This window comes from Dreissena polymorpha, chromosome 3 (assembly GCF_020536995.1).
Source record: "Dreissena polymorpha isolate Duluth1 chromosome 3, UMN_Dpol_1.0, whole genome shotgun sequence".
In the NCBI taxonomy this organism is placed as follows: Eukaryota; Metazoa; Mollusca; class Bivalvia; order Myida; family Dreissenidae; genus Dreissena; species Dreissena polymorpha.
Genome location: NC_068357.1, coordinates 149,019,035 through 149,038,151, shown reverse-complemented (window position 1 = coordinate 149,038,151; position 19,117 = coordinate 149,019,035). Strand labels below are relative to the sequence as shown.

Below are 19,117 nucleotides of genomic sequence, written 5' to 3'. Positions count from 1 at the left end.
ACAATTTATCAAAACGTGTACAGGTCCCTTTAAAATGATCCGGAGTCCAAACAGATGTTTCTTCGTGTACAAACTATTTATTTTTTCTAACAGATATTTTTGCTGAGGCCCTTACACCGTTAACAAAGTATCCGCACTTATTTCTATTTACACGAAAATGTATATGTTTGACTATAATCTTAGTCGAACTGAACAGTTCAATATGAATGTATTTACCTAATTTAAAACTCGCAAATGACACAAGAACACTCAGCAAATCCGTAATTGCGGGATCTATAGCTTGCAGCATTTCATTTTTTGGGATGATTAGGATATATTTCTTGGACCCGACGAGCAGTATGGGAACACACATGTTTTAAATTGCTTTTATTTTAAAGAAGTATATGTTTCTTAAATTGTCCATCGCTTACTTACTTCAATGTATTCTGCAACTCACTTGGCTAAGTTAGAAATGTTTGTTTTTTTAATTCTTTACCATTTCGAGAACAGGGCCGGGGCCTTTCAGATTGGAAAAAGTCGCGTCGTTTTTTTTACTGAAATTGTGAAATTGGTGTTGTATTTGTTTGCTTACAAATTTTAATAAAAGTCTCCAAGTGTATAAAAAGTTTAAAGCACCCACAGTAAAATGTTTCAGTGAAATGTGATATCTTAGAACCCGTATAAAATATCCAGCATATACGTTCATTTGAGTCGGCTTTTTAAGTTCTTTACATTCTATAAATTATCCTTATACCCAGTATTCATTCCATGAAAATTACTGCACTCTCGAACACAAACCCATAGGTAGATATCAATTTCGTTTTGTGCAAAAAGCTAATTTACACTAAATAGCACCCGCTTTTAAACACATATTTTACAATAAAGACAAATAGAATGAAAATTATGATGAATGTGCAAATTTTTGTTAAACATTATAACTTAAAAACCTGTAATCACAAATTAATTCTGTTAAAATCTATTCAAACATATACTAAATTACAGGCATTTAAACACCCACGAAGGGTACCGCACAAGCTAATCTGGGACGACACTTTACGCACATTCAATAAAACCGGTTTTCATAGAGCGCGGTTTCTACACATGTACGGGCAGCTTTATAGCAATAGCAATTTTTTTCAAGTATCACTTGTCATTTCAACTTAGACTTAGGGCGTAAATGGTACAACGCCCGGAACGCAAAAGGCTGTATTGCTAATTTTGCTTACAGCCCACTTGTTACTAGGATCTTTGACTAGGAAGTCTAAAACATTCCACCAATCCCAACCGTCAAAGTGGTATACGTGCGAAGCGAACGTTCGACAAGTTTAGCCATCTTGCAGTAGGTTACGTGCAGAGGAGTGAAATTGGTTGGCGAACGGTGACAAGCTCCTTTCATCGACGAGAAAAGGGTATGTTCTTAAAATATATTGTGCTTAATTAAGAGGAATATGCTCAATAACGAATATGTGCATACACCGCTCTTAATTGTATATGGACTTAATGATGTATTGCATGCGTTCGCTCATTAAATGACTGTTTTTACGTGAATATCCGACCTCGTGGAGTAATCTTCTGTTTCAAATAGGTGTCTTCACAACAATTATTGTTGTAAAGGTTGATTTATGTGCGACCTTTTTTCAAAACTGGTTGTTGTAATTAAGCTTTCAATATTGCGAGATATGATTTTAAACCAACTGTATATGGGAAGTGTTAGGAGTAATTATCAACAGCAGTGAATGACATACATGTATACTGTAGTCAATATTTTGGAATAATAGAACATGGTACGGCAAATGTATTTAAAATTTATAAATATGGATGACGCTAAAACGATAATCAATCATTAGTACACCCTTACTGATGCATAGACCAGTTGATTGTTATTGTTTACATTCTTGATATTCCGCGCATGCGCACTGACTGGTTGGCAAAAAGCTCTGGTTGCAGTAACGTAAAACATGTATAAAGAGCGTTGGTTTAGTAAATAAATCGACAAAAAATCCGATATAGACATATAAACACCTAAATTATAGTGCATTTATAAAATATTTAGTACCAAAAATTGTACATTCATTAATATAATTTCCTCTTTATAAAAATACGAATTATTTAGTAGCATCAGAGTAAAGATGGTCGGAAGACTAAATATAAACTGGCAATTTCACAAAACAAAACTATAAATTAGCCGTATTTTTTCTTATAGTAAGACTTTAATAAATGATATTTTAATATAATACCACATATAATAATTTGATTATAATTGTAAGTGGAAGATTAATATTGTTATTTTTCATCCGCGATTGAAAGTGTAAGAGTTGCATTGAATCAATTATAAAACAAAGCCCTAAAAACGCGGAATGCATTAAAATCTAAAAATAGTGTGGAAATGTTCTTTTACATTGAATGAATTTTGGTTTCATTTACATTGAATGACAATATTAATACATTTAAGCATACAAATTAAAAAAAACCTGCATATTATGCAAATTGAACTGACTTTAAATGTATCTTGAAATCTCTTCATTAGTGATAACGAGTGATACAATCTAGCATGTTATTATACCATAAATCTATTATATTTAGTTTACGCAAGTATTTTTTTTTAACCCTAACGTGATTGCTTGTTTTTATGATGGTGTTTCCTTCACTACAGTAACATGCAATCATTACACGTGGGCTTTACATTTGCCGGTACCTGTTAAATACGTTAATTGTGTGGCAGTATATGTGTACACTATTTTAGATTTACAGTTATTAAACACTATTATTATGATTAAATTGGCTATTATAATCCATTTCGGACAAATGCCTTCATTAAAAAAAAAAAAAAAACATGTTAACATATTTCTTGAAGCAACAGTTAAGTATTTGGCTTTAAAACTTGGCTCAAATGACTGCTCAATATGCCAAGAGATGACATGGAGGTATCTTTTTTTTATTGAGTGCACCGGGATTTTCCCACATGGCCATCGCCCCCAGAAAGACGTGTTAGTTGGTTACGGGTCTTGTAGTGCTCGGTGTATAGCACCTAGTACACTGCACCTCGGTTTAACGTCTCATGCGAAAGACGAGTTAATAGGTTAGGTGCAGCGGGGGATCGAACCAGCGATCTCTGGATTGTGAAGCCAGTGTGTTACCACTAGAACACGGATCCGCTACATTCATAAATTGTCGTCTGCCACATGTTGTTTCTTCAGGGACCCAATTATAGGTCCCTAAGTTTATGACATCATGTTTTGTTTGTAATTCCCTGGACAGTAGCCGATCAAAACGAGATAATCGGTTTGTGATGAACAAAGTGGCAATTAAAAAACACCGCATTAAAAATGCTGAAACAAAGACAAAGAATGTCAAAATTGTGAACTAGTAAACAAAAACAATTACATTTAGCAAGTGAATTTAATTTATGTGTATTAAGGTTAGTTTTTACAGACATATAAAGGTTCACATCAGTTACTATATTGCCTACATAAAATCGATCTATTTGTTGTTTGTTTTCATCCTTATTTGTGCTCGTTTATTAAATTAAATTTATTCTAAAAGAATTTCCATTTCTGAGTAGTTTTGTTCTAAAACTGGTCGCGAAGATGTGTAGAGAGATTGGTAACCCCATTCCTAGCTCATAGATCGTGTTCCATTCAGGGGTTCGTTAAAAAAAATAATAACAATATAATCGTTCCAAAATGCATTTCCTTGCATGCTTATGTTTTATTCAGGCATAGTTAGTAAAATAATATTTGATATAGTGCATGATTATCAATAAAAACGATGATTATGTCAACCGTCTCTATAGACAATCCCAGAATCGATAAATTGACCGCCGCCATATTGGCTATTACGTCACCCGCTACTGAAAACGGTACTGAAGAATTAGGCAGATTACAACGTTATCATAGTGTACACCCGCTTTATTCCAATAAACAGTACTTAAAGACCGAGGATGGCTTTTTATTGAATAGTACATATCTTTGTTTGTCTAAACATTTCGTTATTAATATTTCCCCCGTAAGTGTCATTTTAAAGGTAATATACACATCTATAGCCGAAATGAAGTTTGTGATTCTAAAATTGGTCCGGAAATATTTATTAGCGGAACTCTGTAAGATTTCAGGTAAAGTTTTTTTTAATATTAAAATTATGTATCTAGTTTAGTCTAAAACTAAAGTGGTTTTTAGCAATCTTTTATTTAAAAATCGCTCTCAAGCTTATACAAAAATATCTAGCCGGAAATGAATTTTGTGATTTTAAATGAACAAGTACTGGAGTTATTATTTTGCAAAACTGTGTAAGATGTCAGGACATGTCATACTTTTTTTATTGAAAAGGATATATCAGCTTGTGTCTATAACTTTCTTATATTATTATTTAAATAACGTTTTACATGCAAAATCAAAGCTTATTGCCTGAAATAAACGTTGTTTGTGCTATTCTCAATATTTACTTAACTGATTTCATTATTTATTAAATTTTCTTAATAACATCTTAATTCACGATTGAAATGTTCAACATAAAAAATAATGAGCCTTAAATAAACTTAAATAGTTCCAATTGTGTTCTCTAGATTACTCTTAACGTATGTTTTTATTAAACTTTGGTAATACGGTATTAATTTACGATTAAAAAATAAAAACACGAAAAAAATAAGTGATTTATGTCTTCGTTAATTACGGATTATTAATGACAGCAACATAAATCTCTTGAAAAAAAAACAACATCAGCGATAAAGGCGCGAACGAATTCGCTAAATGGGAGGCGATGTTCCAAGTGTGGAATTAAAGCGTTTATGGGTTTGCCCGTGACACCACATGTCTGCACATGTGTAGATATCGTAATTAAGATAAGATATCACGCGTCACATTTAAATAACATTTTAAATGACAATCAAGACCTTATTCATGCCAGGGACCTACACAAATAGGTCCATGTCCATGCTGTGTTTTATTACTCTTACAAGAATGCAGATGAACCATATTTCTACTAATTACGTAATAACTTATATAAAAAAAACACGAACTATTATGTGGTTGTCAGATCGATAACAGGAACTATTTAAATCTTCAAATATATTCGATGAAACCGTTTCGCTTCCTTGTTTTGCGTAGGGACACATATAAAGGTCCATGTTTTTTTCTTCAGTACCGTTTTGGAGGCGCGCGAGAGTATTCAGGGGCGGGTAATCCGGGAGGTATCGATTTCTCGGATTAGCGCAGTTATGCAAGCGTCTATAAACTGTCAACTTAGTCCACCATTTTGTTTAAAACAATAAAGTATATGTGGTTCCGATTTCAAAATTATTTTTTTAAAGACATGTCATGCATGGTTTCATATCACATATGGTTTAAAAATAAATTTAATAACTATTTTCAGTAAAAAGAAATTAATTTACGAGTTTTTAAATTTGTTTTGCACATGAAATAGAAGAGATTTTTGCTTCCTGTCAAAACAATCAAAATCATGAAAAATGCGGACAGTGTTAATCTTCAATGAAGGTCAACATGTAAACTTCTGTTCAATTGTGAAAACGATCCAAACAAAATAAAAGCACAGCATATCTTGTGCTTTGAACATTTTTTATTATTATTTAACGGAAGATTTCAGTTTAAAATTGATAACATTTTTCAAATGAAGTTAATATTTGCACATGTTAATCTACTTTCGCTTTTAACCTGAAGTTAGAACTTAGATGAAAAATTGAAACGATTTATTTGGTTTAAATTTGGTTGTCACAGTCAGTCAAATGATTTCTATAGCTTCTTAAACGGGTTGCTTTACTTTTGTTTCATTCATTCATTCATTCATTCATTCATTCATTCATTCAAGTGAAAACTGATTTTAATTAGTTTTATAATTACTGCAAATCGAAGTAACTAAAACCCATGCATGATAGTTGATACAATTACATTGACAGATCATAATTTATAAATATCTTGTTACAATAAGTGGTATTTATGTTTTCCTTATTGTAGATATTTTATTTACATTCAGAGCAATTAACATCATTTATTGAACACATATTTGATGTTATAACACACAAGCATGCATTTGATATTAATATATGCAAGAAAACAGCAAACAAGATATGGTTAAGCTACATAGGACTTCTTACACTGCAACAGTGCCTTAATACCAGTGTTATAAATATTCATATACTATTAGTGTATTAAAAATATAATTTCTAAAATAAAATAAAATAATTTTCCTACCTACCTACACACCTGTAAAATCTAGGGTCGGTAAAGGGCAAACCAACAATATTTTAATTGTGGCCTCAGAGTATGTCTGTTTGTTATTGTTCCATGGTAGTTTATGTTTAACAATCAACTGAGGCAAACCATTTGTTACTTCAATGTTTGATTGAGGTATTGTAATTTGTGAGTAACATGAATGCCTGCATGCTACATTGTCTGATGTAATTGTGTGATAAGTCTGTATGTGGAAGGAAACTACTAAATATATACATTCAAGTAACAACTCTTTATTAACACACCAAATATGTTCTAGTTGTTGATTTGTTGCAGCCATTAAAAGTTTTGACCTTCAGAAATAAAAGGAGGAAAATAATTGCTGTACCACTGCTTAAAATATTTCATTCTATATGTTAACTATTACATATAATATTAATTTGCGCTATAATTTTATTGGAAAAATTGGTTGTCCAATGATAAGTTTACTTTTTCAAAAATTTGGTGCCCTTTTTTTGACACTAATCGTCTTTATGAGGGCTTAAAATATGATATTGAGCTTTGAATGTTTAAATATATGTATTATGTGAAGTATTTCTATAAAGGTCAGGATAAGAATTTTGTAATGCAATTCAAAAGTAATGTACCACGTATGCTAAAAAATTCAATACTATGCTTATAAGTAAAATAGTCTGCATTTTCAGAATAACAGTCTATTATTCCATAAGTAAATGAAGTTAATTAATTGTTAGGAATTGAATGTATTATTCATTCTGAAATGTTGCAGCTGTCAACTAAAGGAAATGGGTCTGCAATTCCTGTTATTAGTTATTATGGGTTCTTCATAGGTTACGTTCAAAGTACTAATTCAGCACAATATTAAAGCGTACAGACTCAACAGTGTCTCATTTCCTGAAACGAGGTCATTTAACACTTTACCGCTCAGATACACATTTTTGCCCATTTGTATTGCCTTAAAAATCACATTAATATATGCAAGAAAACAGCAAACAAGATATGGTTAAGCTACATAGGACTTCTTACACTGCAACAGTACTTTAATACCAGTGTTATAAATATTCATAGACTATTGGTTTATTAAAAATATAATTCCTCAAATAAAATAAAATAATTTTCCTACCTTCCAACCCACCTGTAAAATCTAGGGGCGGTAAAGGGCAAACCAACAATATTTTAATTGTGGCCTGAGATGCTAAATGGTAACTCTGGTCGGGGAAAATTGACACAGGGCTGTGGTAACGGTCTTCTCCTAGGTGGTATGATATACCTCGGGCTTGCCTCACTTGTTTCAGAACCGCTGTCTGACTCTGACTCGGCTGGAACGTTGATTTCTTTGGTCGTGCATGACTTGGTATTAAAAACTTCCTTCTGCAGTATATAGAGAGTGAATATTAGATAATTGCAATTTTAATGTGACAATAAACAAATGCAACTAAAAGTTTTTATAGACAGTGTTCGACATTGACTATTCTGAGTAAGATGTCTTTTGTGCAGACATTCAGATTTTGCAAACCTATTAGTAAACGAAGGGATTTTTTGTATAATTCAAAGTTGATTTTGAAGCACAAAAACAAGGAGTCCGAGTCTCATTTCCAGGAATCTTGGACTACCGGACTCCGGTTAGTGTCGATCACTGCTCTTTTTATGCCCCCCTTCGAAGAAGAGGGGGTATATTGCTTTGCTCATTTCGGTCCGTCGGTCGGTCGGTCTGTCGGTCGGTCGGTCGGTCCGTCCACCAGATGGTTTCCGGATGATAACTCAAGAACGCTTAGGCCTAAGATCATTAAACTTCATAGGAACATTGATCATGACTCGCAGATGACCCCTATTGATTTTGATTCACAGGTCAAGGTCACAGTTACTGGAAATAGGAAAATGGTTTCCGGATGATAACTCAAGAATGCATATGCCTGGGATCATGAAAATTCATAGGGACATTGGTCATGACCGGCAGATGACCCCTATTAATATTGAGGTCACAAGGTCAAAGGTCACAGGTCAAAGTCACAGTGACTGGAAATAGGAAAATGGTTTCCGAATGATAACTCAAGAACGCTAAGTCCTGGCATCACGAAACTTCATAGGAACATTGGTCATGACCGGCAAATCACTCTATTGATTTTCAGGTCAATAGGTCAAAAGTCAAGGTCACAGTGACCTGAAGCAGTAAAATGGTTGACTAAAAATAGGAAAATGGTTTCCAGATGATAACTCAAGAACGCTTAAGCCTGGGATCATGAAACTTCATAGTGACATTGGTCATGACAGGAAGATGACCCCTATTGATTTTCAGGTCACCAGGTCAAAGGTCAAGGTCACAGTGACCTGAAGCAGTAAAATGGTTTCCAGATGATAACTCAAGAACACTTAGGCCTGGGATCACGAAACTTCATAGAAACATTTGTCATGACTGGCAGATGACCTCTATTGATTTTCAGGTTACTAGGTCAAAGGTCAAGGTCACAGTGACCTGAAGCAGTAAAGTGGTTTCCGGATGATAACTCAAGAACGCTTAGGCCTGGGATCACGAAATTTAATAGGGACATTGGTCATGACTGGCAGATGACCCCTATGGATTTTCAGGTTACTAGGTCAAAGGTCAAGGTCACAGTGACCTGAAGCAGTAAAGTGGTTTCCGGATTATAACTCAAGAACGCATAGGCCTGGGATCACGAAACCTCATAGGGACATTGGTCATGACCGGCAGATGACCCCTATTGATTATCAGGTCACTAGGTCAAAGGTAAAGGTCATGGTGACTCGTCACAGTTAAATGTCCACCACCACAACCACAACCACCACCACCACCACCGTTGTTAACAGTGACAAAAAAAACGTATTCACACAATGGCTGCCACTACAACTGACAGCCCATATTGGGGGCATGCATGTTTTACAAACATCCCTTGTTTGCAAATATGCTGATACCAACGTCTGAGACGTAAACAGAATTGCTGTTGCTGAAAGGGGAATGACATTTCTAGAGGAAAGTTTCATTTAAGGTTAAAACTGCATGAATTCAAAGAAGTCTTCTGACGGATGTAGGCTATGTTCAGTAACATCTCTAGTATAAATATAAAAAAACATGTCATTCCACATTATCTAATAAATGTCGGTATGTCTTCTCCTATTTTGGGAATAAGACCTAAACCTGCGAAATTGGGAATTTTGGCATCAAATGGCTTTAAATTTGGGAAAAATATCAATGTTTCATTTGTTCTTTTTGACTTATTTTGGGGGAAAAAATTACATTTAATGGAAAGTCCCAAACATAAATACAAATGTATAGTGGTTATTACAACTTAAGAATGTATTATTTCTAGATTTATCATCTCTTAAATATATTTATTTTATAAACATCAAAAAGACAAACCATCAATTGGGAAATATTTTGACTGGATTTGAGAAAAAAAAGATACCATAATACTTTATACCAATATGTTCATTGTCCCTACCTCTGGAACTTGTTATAAGATAATAAATAATTAATAAATTTACTGTTTAAAGAGGCACCTTAAAACAAACATATTTATATTTAATGTGTTTAGATCTTTTTATTATCAACTTTGCCTTTGCAAATTTCATAACAAGTTCAGTGAATACTGTATTTATATTCCTAGATTCCTGTCAACAACTACGATATAGTGAAAAGTTCATAATGCAGGAGAGCAGTGTCCAGACCTACACTCTTACAAGGTACACCTGTATACGTATGCTGATAGTAAATGTATATGGATTATAAATGTAGAGTATAGAAGTGGTCTCGTTGAAGGATTTTTATCCAACACATTTTTCCCCGCACAATTTAACCCCCCCCCCCCACACACACAAAGATTAAGCATATTGAGGTCCATGTTGGTTTGTTTGTTTGTTGGTTGATTAATAAAATCTTACAAGTTTGTGAAAGAATATATTAGCAAATAATTTCTTAAGCTATTGAAAGTTACCATGTGATCGCCATAGAGAGATGATGTGCAGGACACATTTTTATCCCCATTGATCCACACACATTTCTTAGTTATTTGTCCTTAAACGTTTTTGCGACAAAGCTGTAGTTCTGCATAAGAAAGACAAGGACACAGGCAACATGCGGCCCATTGACTTGTCTTTCCTTTACATCATATATTAAATTTGGTCAAATAACAGCATCTACAGGCTGTTCATTTATCACTTATCAGGGTTTTATACAATTAATTTGCAATTATTTTCTTGTGTCGACAGCATGAAACAACCATGACCTGCATTTCTTGGTCACATTAAGGTCGAATTTGAAAAAAATATGGACATCATATAGTTTTCTGACTGTTTGCAGGGAGAAAAACTAACTTCATATGGCTGCTTAAGCCTTACCAAGTCGGGCAACAAACTTTTAAATTGAGGTTGCCCAGCAAACAATGCTTTATATATATTCTTACAATAATTGTTCGGACAACTAGGTAATAAAATACCAATTAAATTATGTTATTTTATTAAAATAGTTGGCCTTTCTGGAAACGTCTTGAATATTTTGCCACATTTTTACAATTTTGTAAATCTGTGGGCGCAGCCATTTTTAAAGAAATCATTTAGCGCTGACATAATTGGCTGGGTAACTTTAAAGTATATTTGATGTTTTGTAAGACGCAATTTAATTGCCGCTCTGACCATTTCACGCCAGAAGGGTAAAAGTATAGATTTATATTGCACTTTGTAACGATTGTAAAGAACAGTTGTTTTTTTTCAAAAAGCTATTGCTGAGCGGACATCCAACGTTTTAAATCAAATCACCAGCGTAAAACTTAGTCGCACGGGGGAGAGAAGTCGCGCGGGGGAGAGGGGAACTGTTGTTTTTAGCATAGTTGCAACGCAACTATGCTTTTTTAGAGCTACATTTCGAAAACCGACATGGAACGGTTGATGGTTGCCTGATGATAACTCAAGAATACTTAGGCCTATGGTCATGAAACTTCATAGGTACATTGATCATGACTGGCAGATGACCCCTATTGATTTTCAAGTCACTAGGTTATAGGTCAAGCTCACAGTGACAAAAAACGTATTCACATAATGGCTGCCACTACAACTGACAGCCCATATGGGGGGCATGCAGGTTTTACAAACAGCCCTTGTATAATGTTTTTTTTAACGCTCACAGCCTTTTCTGAATGTGTTGACTCAAATTATTAACAAAAAGGAAGACTGGCATTTTTAACATGACTATTCACCCAATAGTCTGACCTATAATACGCATCCATTTGTGGGAATCTGCGTCTGAGTAATGCTCTGGTTAAGGTTAACGTGCAACATATCCATTATCACGGTTTATATTGCAAGTATTCACTTGAAACTTAAAATAAGCGTTTGGGGTCATTGTTTGAGATCACTGACCAATTTCCATAATTCTGACCTACAGTTTAGCAAAGCTTCAATTTTTGAACATAGAAATTTCAGGTCAAAGTTTGCGTGCAAGAAATGCTTTTTTCTGTATAATTAAGGTATGGAAATAAAATAATAAATGTATATGTTCATGGTCTTTGTAAACTGTGAGCAGCCTTTTAGTAGAATTATGTCGCCATTTGTACTTAAAAAGGTAATTTAAGGTTTGCATGAAATTCAGGTTAAGGTGTGCATGCAACGAGTACATATGTATGTAACCACTACATATATTCAGTTGACACTTTACACGTGTGTTAAGGATCATGATGGGAGGTAACTGACCTCATATACTCTGACTTGCACAGGATCTCAAGTCCAAGTCACAAGTCAAGGTCCAAGGTCATAAAATAGTTCCGGTGATTATTTTTTAAATAAACTAAAAAATTAATAAAGCTAACTGAAATGGAATATGGCACCCAATTATCAATATCCTTGGTCGAAAGTCATGTCACGTTCAATTAAAAATAAAATAAAATGGATAGATTTTTTGAAAAAAGAAAAAATCTTTAAAACACTAATCATTATTGACTTATTGGGTGTATAATTGTGCAAGTGATATTCTTGTATGTGATGGTTTTTAAAAGAGATGTTATTATTTGCCCAATGTCTTTGCAGAAAAGATGAGATAAAAAAGCTGCGAGAGGTTCAAGCCCTGGCAGATCTTAACCATATTGGTATCGTGTATGCACTATATTCATTATCATACTTTTTTAAAAAAAATACTCATACTTATTCACCTGTGTAATACTTTTTCAGATATGAGATGGAATTTAGAGAGATTGAAAGATTGGGTGAAGGTGGTTTTGGAGTTGTTTACAAGGTACAAAGAGAAAAAGATAAACTGCTATTTGCGGTAAAACAGATCAACATTACTGGGTAAGTTGAAGTAAACATGACAACTTACGGTTTGTTTCATTAAAATGAAAATGATTCATGTTTTCTACATATCTATATATGGCGCCTAACACACACATTAAAATACATTTGTTCAATAAAAATTCAACAGTGATGTTTCAATTAGGCATGTTTGGGTCAGCCTTTATGTAGAATTGTGTTGTCTTTTGTAAGAAGGTAATGTAAGGTTTGCATGCAAGATGCAATACAGGTAAGGGTGTGCATGCAACAAGTACATACATATGTAACCACTACAGATATTAAGTTGACACTTCACACGTGTGTTTTGGATCATGATGGGAGGTAACTGACCTCATATACTCTGACTTGCAAACGGAATCAAGTCCAGGTCACAATTCAAGGTCATATAATAGCACCTGTGCATATTTTGAAATAACCTAAAAGAAGTTAAAAGCTTACTGAAATTGAATTTGGCACGCAATTATCAATATCCTTGGTTGAAAGTCATGTCACATTCAAGTAAAAAAAAGGGATAGATCATTTGAACACTTGTCGATTTTTTTTCCCTGAAAAAACTGATCATTATTGCCATATTTTATTGGGTGTCTTATTGTGCAAATGACTTTTTGTCTGTGATGGTTTATAAAAGAGATGATATTATTTGCTCCACGTCTTTGCAGAAAAGATGAGGAAAGAATGCTTCGAGAGGTTAAAGCCCTGGAATCTCTTGACCATAGTGGCATCGTGCGCTACTTTGACGCGTGGAAAGAAAAAGACTCTTACGGGTATGTTCCGTTGTACATTCAAATCGTTATTAAACAAAATGTATTTGGTAAGGCAGACTTAAACAGTATGTGGATCTCTGGACTCCATAACAAGGATCATGGATTCCGAGCCCAATCAGAACTTGTTTGTGGATTGGTCATGAAATTATTTTCTATGGCCATACACCCCATTCCTCTGAATTAAGAAGGGAAGTTGTCAGTTGATGGCAAAAGTATTCTTTGTTAGCCAGCTTATCCAGAAAAAGTGTGTGAGGTTAGTTGACCGCTGTGATATTTTAGAAAACTGAATTATTGTTGGATATTGCAAAATATTCAAGAAAACAAGCAAACACAAACAATGCAATTTAATTGCCAAAGTGAAGAATGGTGATTTCTATACATTGAGGCTCACATAGTTTTTACTTTGCCCGTAGTTTTACCTAATATCAACAGTTTTTTAAAGTAATCTTTGTATTTAAACTGACATAATCTTATTTTTGAGCCGTGCCTTTTGAAAACCAGGATAATTGCATGTGTGTAAAGTGTTGTCCCAAACTGTGCAGTCCGCACAGGCTGATCTAGGACAAAACTTTCCGCTTAGTATGGAATTTTTTAGTTAAGGAAGCCCTTTAAGAACGAAAATCCAGTATACACAGACAGTTTTGAACCAGATGAGCTTGTGCTGAGTGCACAGGCTAATCGGAGACGCTACTTTACGCACATGCATGAAGCCCGTTTTTTCTGAGAGCGCTGATCATTTTTAAATTTCAGGAAAGGTTCCTTCTTGTACATTCAGTTGGAGTTATGTCAGGCTAAAACTTTGAAACACTGGTTGGATGACACAAATAGAAACAAAAATCGTCCCTCTAACGAAATTGTAGAAAAGATAGAACAGATCACTTCTGCACTGGCATACATTCATGGCAAGAAAATCACGCATAGGGACCTTAAACCAGAAAATATATTTCTTTCTGCTGAACAAGGCAACCCTGTCAAAGTAGGTGACTTCGGTTTGGCAAAGATAATGGAAAGGGACAGCGAGAGTCACACTGCAGAAGCTGGAACTCGTGCGTATTTTGCTCCAGAACAGGTATGTGAGACCAGAAGTGCATGCAGCATTAAACAAATTCCTTAGTTGAACTCTTACATACAACTTCAACTGTTTGTCCAAGATGCGTTAAACTGCTGTTTTGAACAATATGGACTTCATTTTGATTGAACTTATATCTTTCAATTAACATAAATTGGATAGGAACGTTACATTGTTTAACATTGTTATTTAAACATTCCGTTCTGTTCAGTAAAATCAATAATGAGTAGATAGAAGTAAATTGACATCTCGTTCTGAAGACCGTTTCACTAAACCATTCTTAGTTATGATGTTTAAATTCTTAACAGTTGCATAGATGTTTTGAAACACAAAATGAGAAAGGCGTACTGTTGTAATCAGACACCATCAAATCATATGATAAAATTAATTTAATATTTTATTCTTTAAACAAGTGCACATGGATTTTCTTTAACTATATTGATAGAATTCAATACTACAAAAGAGAATTTACTAGACCATTTTTGTTTCAGAGCACAACACATTATACCAACAAAGTGGACATATATGCTCTTGGGGTGATTGTCTATGAGATGTTCAACTTTATTCCCCCTGGATCAACGAGAAAATATTTGATTAATGATGCAAAGGAGTGTAAATTTCCTGAAAAAATGAAGCTCGAGCATGCACAATGGGTAAGTCTGTGAAGAATATGTACATGGCTCAGATTTTCTTTTTCGGAAAAGGAAGAAAAATTGTTTTCTGGAAATATAGACTTTTCTTATTGAAAAACAACAACCTTGAAGTTTTAAGCGACAGGCAGTTGTTTCTTGTGATTAACAAAATGTAAACTTTATCAGAAATTATGTTAGATGCTTTTATAGTGTTTTTTAACAAGAAGGTGTTCTTAAAAAAACGTACGAAAGTCTGTATCTACTTTATCTTTACCATACTTCATTGGTAAAGATTGCTGCTAGAAACTCACTCTCTGCCATCTTTATTCTGCCTCCATCAAAGACGCTGGAGTATGTTTCATAATAAATGTTTGCCTTACAATCAGTGGACCAGTTTCTTGATTTTTCCTAATAAAGGCCATATTAAAGGGAGACAACTCAGCAAATATGCCTGAGGTGATTTGAGAGACTTTAAAACTTGACCAAAATATAATGCCTTCATACAATAAACTTTGTTGAAAATGACATGGTACAAAATTTCTGAGTTATATCCCTTTAATATGGGCCTTTTGGCCATTTCGGTTTACTACACTATGTCCAACAGTCAGTTTTTACCAACATTTTATGAATATGTTAATAATTTTTAACAGGTTAAATAACCAGCCAAATCACTCCGTATATTGATGGATTGTGTTTCGTGTTTGATCATACCTGTTTTTTTTTTACAGTTCTCAGTCTGTGTGAATTCAATATTACTTTTAATTTATAAGCCGCACTTGTTTAAGTTTTGTTATGGTTAAATGCAACAGGTACTTGTTGTCAAATGGGAAAGATAATAGCAATGTCAAATGGAAAAGATAATAGCAATGTCAAATGGAAAAGATAAAAGCAATGTCAAATGGGGAAGATAATAGCAATGTCAAATGGGAAAGATAATAGCAATGTCAAATGGAAAAGATGATAGAAATGTTAAATGGGAAAGATAATAGCAATGTCAAATGGGAAAGATAATAACAATATCAAATGGGAAAGATAATAGCAATGTCAAATAGGAAAGATAATAGCAATGTCGAATGGGAAAGATAATAGCAATGTCAAATAGGAAAGATAATAGCAATGTCAAATGGGAAAGATAATAGCAATGTCAAATGGGAAACATAATGGCAATACCAAAGAAAATTGAAATCACATAATCCCAAGGAAGACAACCTAGCCATTTACTACTACAACCTCATCATTTGCTGTATTACCTTCCTTATATTCTTTCAGTGTAAAGCAGTACGTCAGATGCTCTCTGAAGACCCTGATAAGCGCCCCACTGCCCGTGCACTCCTTGGAAAAGTCAAACTGTGGGAGAAGCTCTCTACAGACATTGATGAGCCAAGGCCCAGTTGTTGTTGTTGTGTTTTTTGATAACCGACTATACAAAAAATAGCCATATATTCATAACTAATTAGTGTTGCACATGTTTTGTACGCAGTATATTAATATCTTGGAAATAATATTAACTTTTCTTTGTTTTAATGTAATGCTTATATTCATATTGCTAGCTTTACATTTAGACTCTTTTTAACTGAAGTGACAATATGTATTCTGAATTCCCTGTGAATCAGCTATGGTTATAATACTGTTGTTGAATTTGTCATTCAATTTCATATTTAAGGTTCTAAGTCAGCAAACAGACATGAATTTGTTGGACTCACTCAAATTGTTTGTCTTATAACTGTGTGGAGCTTACTTCTTCCACATTTCTCAAAAGATTGACAAGAAACATTAAGTATGTCATGAAATGTAGACGTGCAAGACACTTTTCGTGCCAAATGATAAAAAGTTTCCTGAGTTCTATGCTCTTTTACATAGCCGATAAAGTGCTGTGGGGGTATAAGTCATGTTTGCAACAAAGTTCTAGTTTAAAAAAATTAACCATCGACAGTTATGAGAGTGTACAAATGTAATATAAAACTGATAATAGTGCATTTATTATCACTTTCCTCATATGTAAATTTCATGTTATGCAAATTTCTTTCAAATTAGACAAGAGGCAAACTGATAATGGCTGAAAAACCAAAAAATGTGTGATTGTTGCAAGAAACCAATTGAATGAAAGTAATGCAAGTTTATAGACTTGTTTTGCACAGCTCTTGAAAAACAAAAGTGAACTATATGCGCAGTGTCATGCAAAATGGTCTTATGCCATATGCGGCCAGCGTAGCTCCCAAACAGCCTGCACAATTTCGCAGTATGGTTAGGAGCTATGCTGTCCGCTATAAAGTCGTGCAAGCTTTCCTGGTCTGATTAGCTTATAGGGTATCTTCTGACCAGACTGTTTTGATGCGCAGGCTAGTCTGGATTACACTGGCAGCATATGGCAGAAGACCCATTTTTGCATGATGTGGGTAATATATAATTAATGCTTAAATATTAAGTGATATTTATACAGGTTATTGACTATTGCTGCATTGAATATTGCTATAAGCTGCAATATTGTTTAAGTATTTGTCACTTGTATACATGTATGCACTTAACATATGTTAATTGATAATGCACTTTCTAGGTCTCAAAGCATTTGCTGTGACAGTATTTAATAATTTTATTGTGCTTAATTAATTTGCTCTGTATAATAAAATAGCTCTATAGTGTTTTTCCTTTAGGACACTTGAAGAAACCTGTGACATTCTCCATGTCATTCATAAATGATCTTAAAATCAAGATATGAGCCTCGCTCTGGGAAAACGGGGCTTGCATGCCACGAATTGTCTAAGAATCAAGAAATGAGCCTCGCTCTTGGAAAACAGGGCTTAATGCATGCCACGAATTGTCTTAGAATCAAGAAATGAGCCTCGCTCTGGGAAAACAGGGCTTAATGCATGTCATGAATGATCTTAAAATAAAGATATGAGCCTTGCTCTTGAAGAACAGGGCTTAGTGTTTACCTGTTCAGTCTGCACAAATTTTCCGCTTTGACTGGATTTTCGTTTACTTCAGACTTCCATTTAACAAAACATTTCACAACCGAGAATGTTGTACCTGGCCCGGTTATAACAGAGACCGGCACATTGGTGACGCTGCAGCCACACAACTGTGGAATTTCTCAATCTCGAGCCATGTCTCAACTTAACATATTGACCTATAGAAAAGCATTGGTTTTAATTGGTTAATTTAACGTTCATTCTGAGAAAAGCGTAGTTATATAATTATAGTATATTGCAAAATGAGGATTATATTAAAACTTACATGAAATGACTTCACATGTTGTTCATTTATTCTCACCCATATTACGTGTTCTATGAAAACTCACCTGGACCTGTACTCACCAACCAATTCTTAGACTTAAGAATAAAGAATAAACTTAGATCCGAGAAAACATTCTTAGGTTATAAGATACGTAGGTAACCAATGGTGCTCAGGTCATTAGCAGATGTTTCTATGAAACGAATAATGTTCTTATATTTGCAATTATATTCGAAGTTAGACTGAAATTGCTATTTTTTATAGAACATTATAGTTTAAAGAATATCCTTTATTCCTAGGGTTGAGTCAAACAATTTGTTGGTAATTATGGACATAATTGTACAAATGATGATGCATTTGGTCAGAAGGTTTTGAAAATTATGATTTTCCTTGGAAAGCCAGCTTATTAGGACTGCAGGGCATAATAATTATGCTAATATAATTTGTCGACTTTCAAGAGAAAGACAATATGGTTCGCTAAAAAGCATTTAAAAACAAACCATACAGAAATGTTATCTTATGTTTATAAACTCTTGTTTAGAAATAAACATGACAGTTAAGTAGAACAATAAGAGCACATACACATGTGACATAATGAATCTCAAGCAAGGAACTAAAGCAACTGTGTGGGGACCATTTAGAATGATAGAAATGTATGTACCTGTTCAATATGTAGAAAAGGTACAATGCTCATGAATTACTTAGAACTAAGTGAACAAAAATTCAACAAACAAACTATTATTGAATTTGGAATATTAAGAGATCAATCTTGGAATAAACAGCTCTATTCAACAAGGCACTTTATGCAATTTTACCTGTTCATTTATTAATTCTAACAACTCATGTCTCAAATAGACACCTGCATATATAATTGCATCATCAAACTTGATTTTAACACAAAACTGTTTATTTGTATGCATTTTTCGAAAATCCCTAAAAACTGAAACC

The 19,117-nt window shown here is 34.0% G+C and overlaps 1 protein-coding gene across 1 annotated transcript; it reads left to right on the top strand.

Annotated features, from left to right (window-relative positions):
* The first annotated feature begins 1,204 nt into the window (after positions 1-1,204).
* Positions 1,205-18,181, top strand: LOC127871940 (eukaryotic translation initiation factor 2-alpha kinase 3-like). The gene is made up of 7 exons (XM_052415237.1): positions 1,205-1,388; positions 9,803-9,878; positions 12,354-12,473; positions 13,133-13,237; positions 13,988-14,306; positions 14,798-14,959; positions 16,208-18,181. The coding sequence occupies exons 2-7, from the start codon at positions 9,841-9,843 to the stop codon at positions 16,349-16,351; spliced, it is 888 nt and encodes a 295-aa protein (XP_052271197.1). The 5' UTR covers positions 1,205-1,388; positions 9,803-9,840; the 3' UTR covers positions 16,352-18,181.
* The last annotated feature ends 936 nt before the right edge of the window (positions 18,182-19,117 follow it).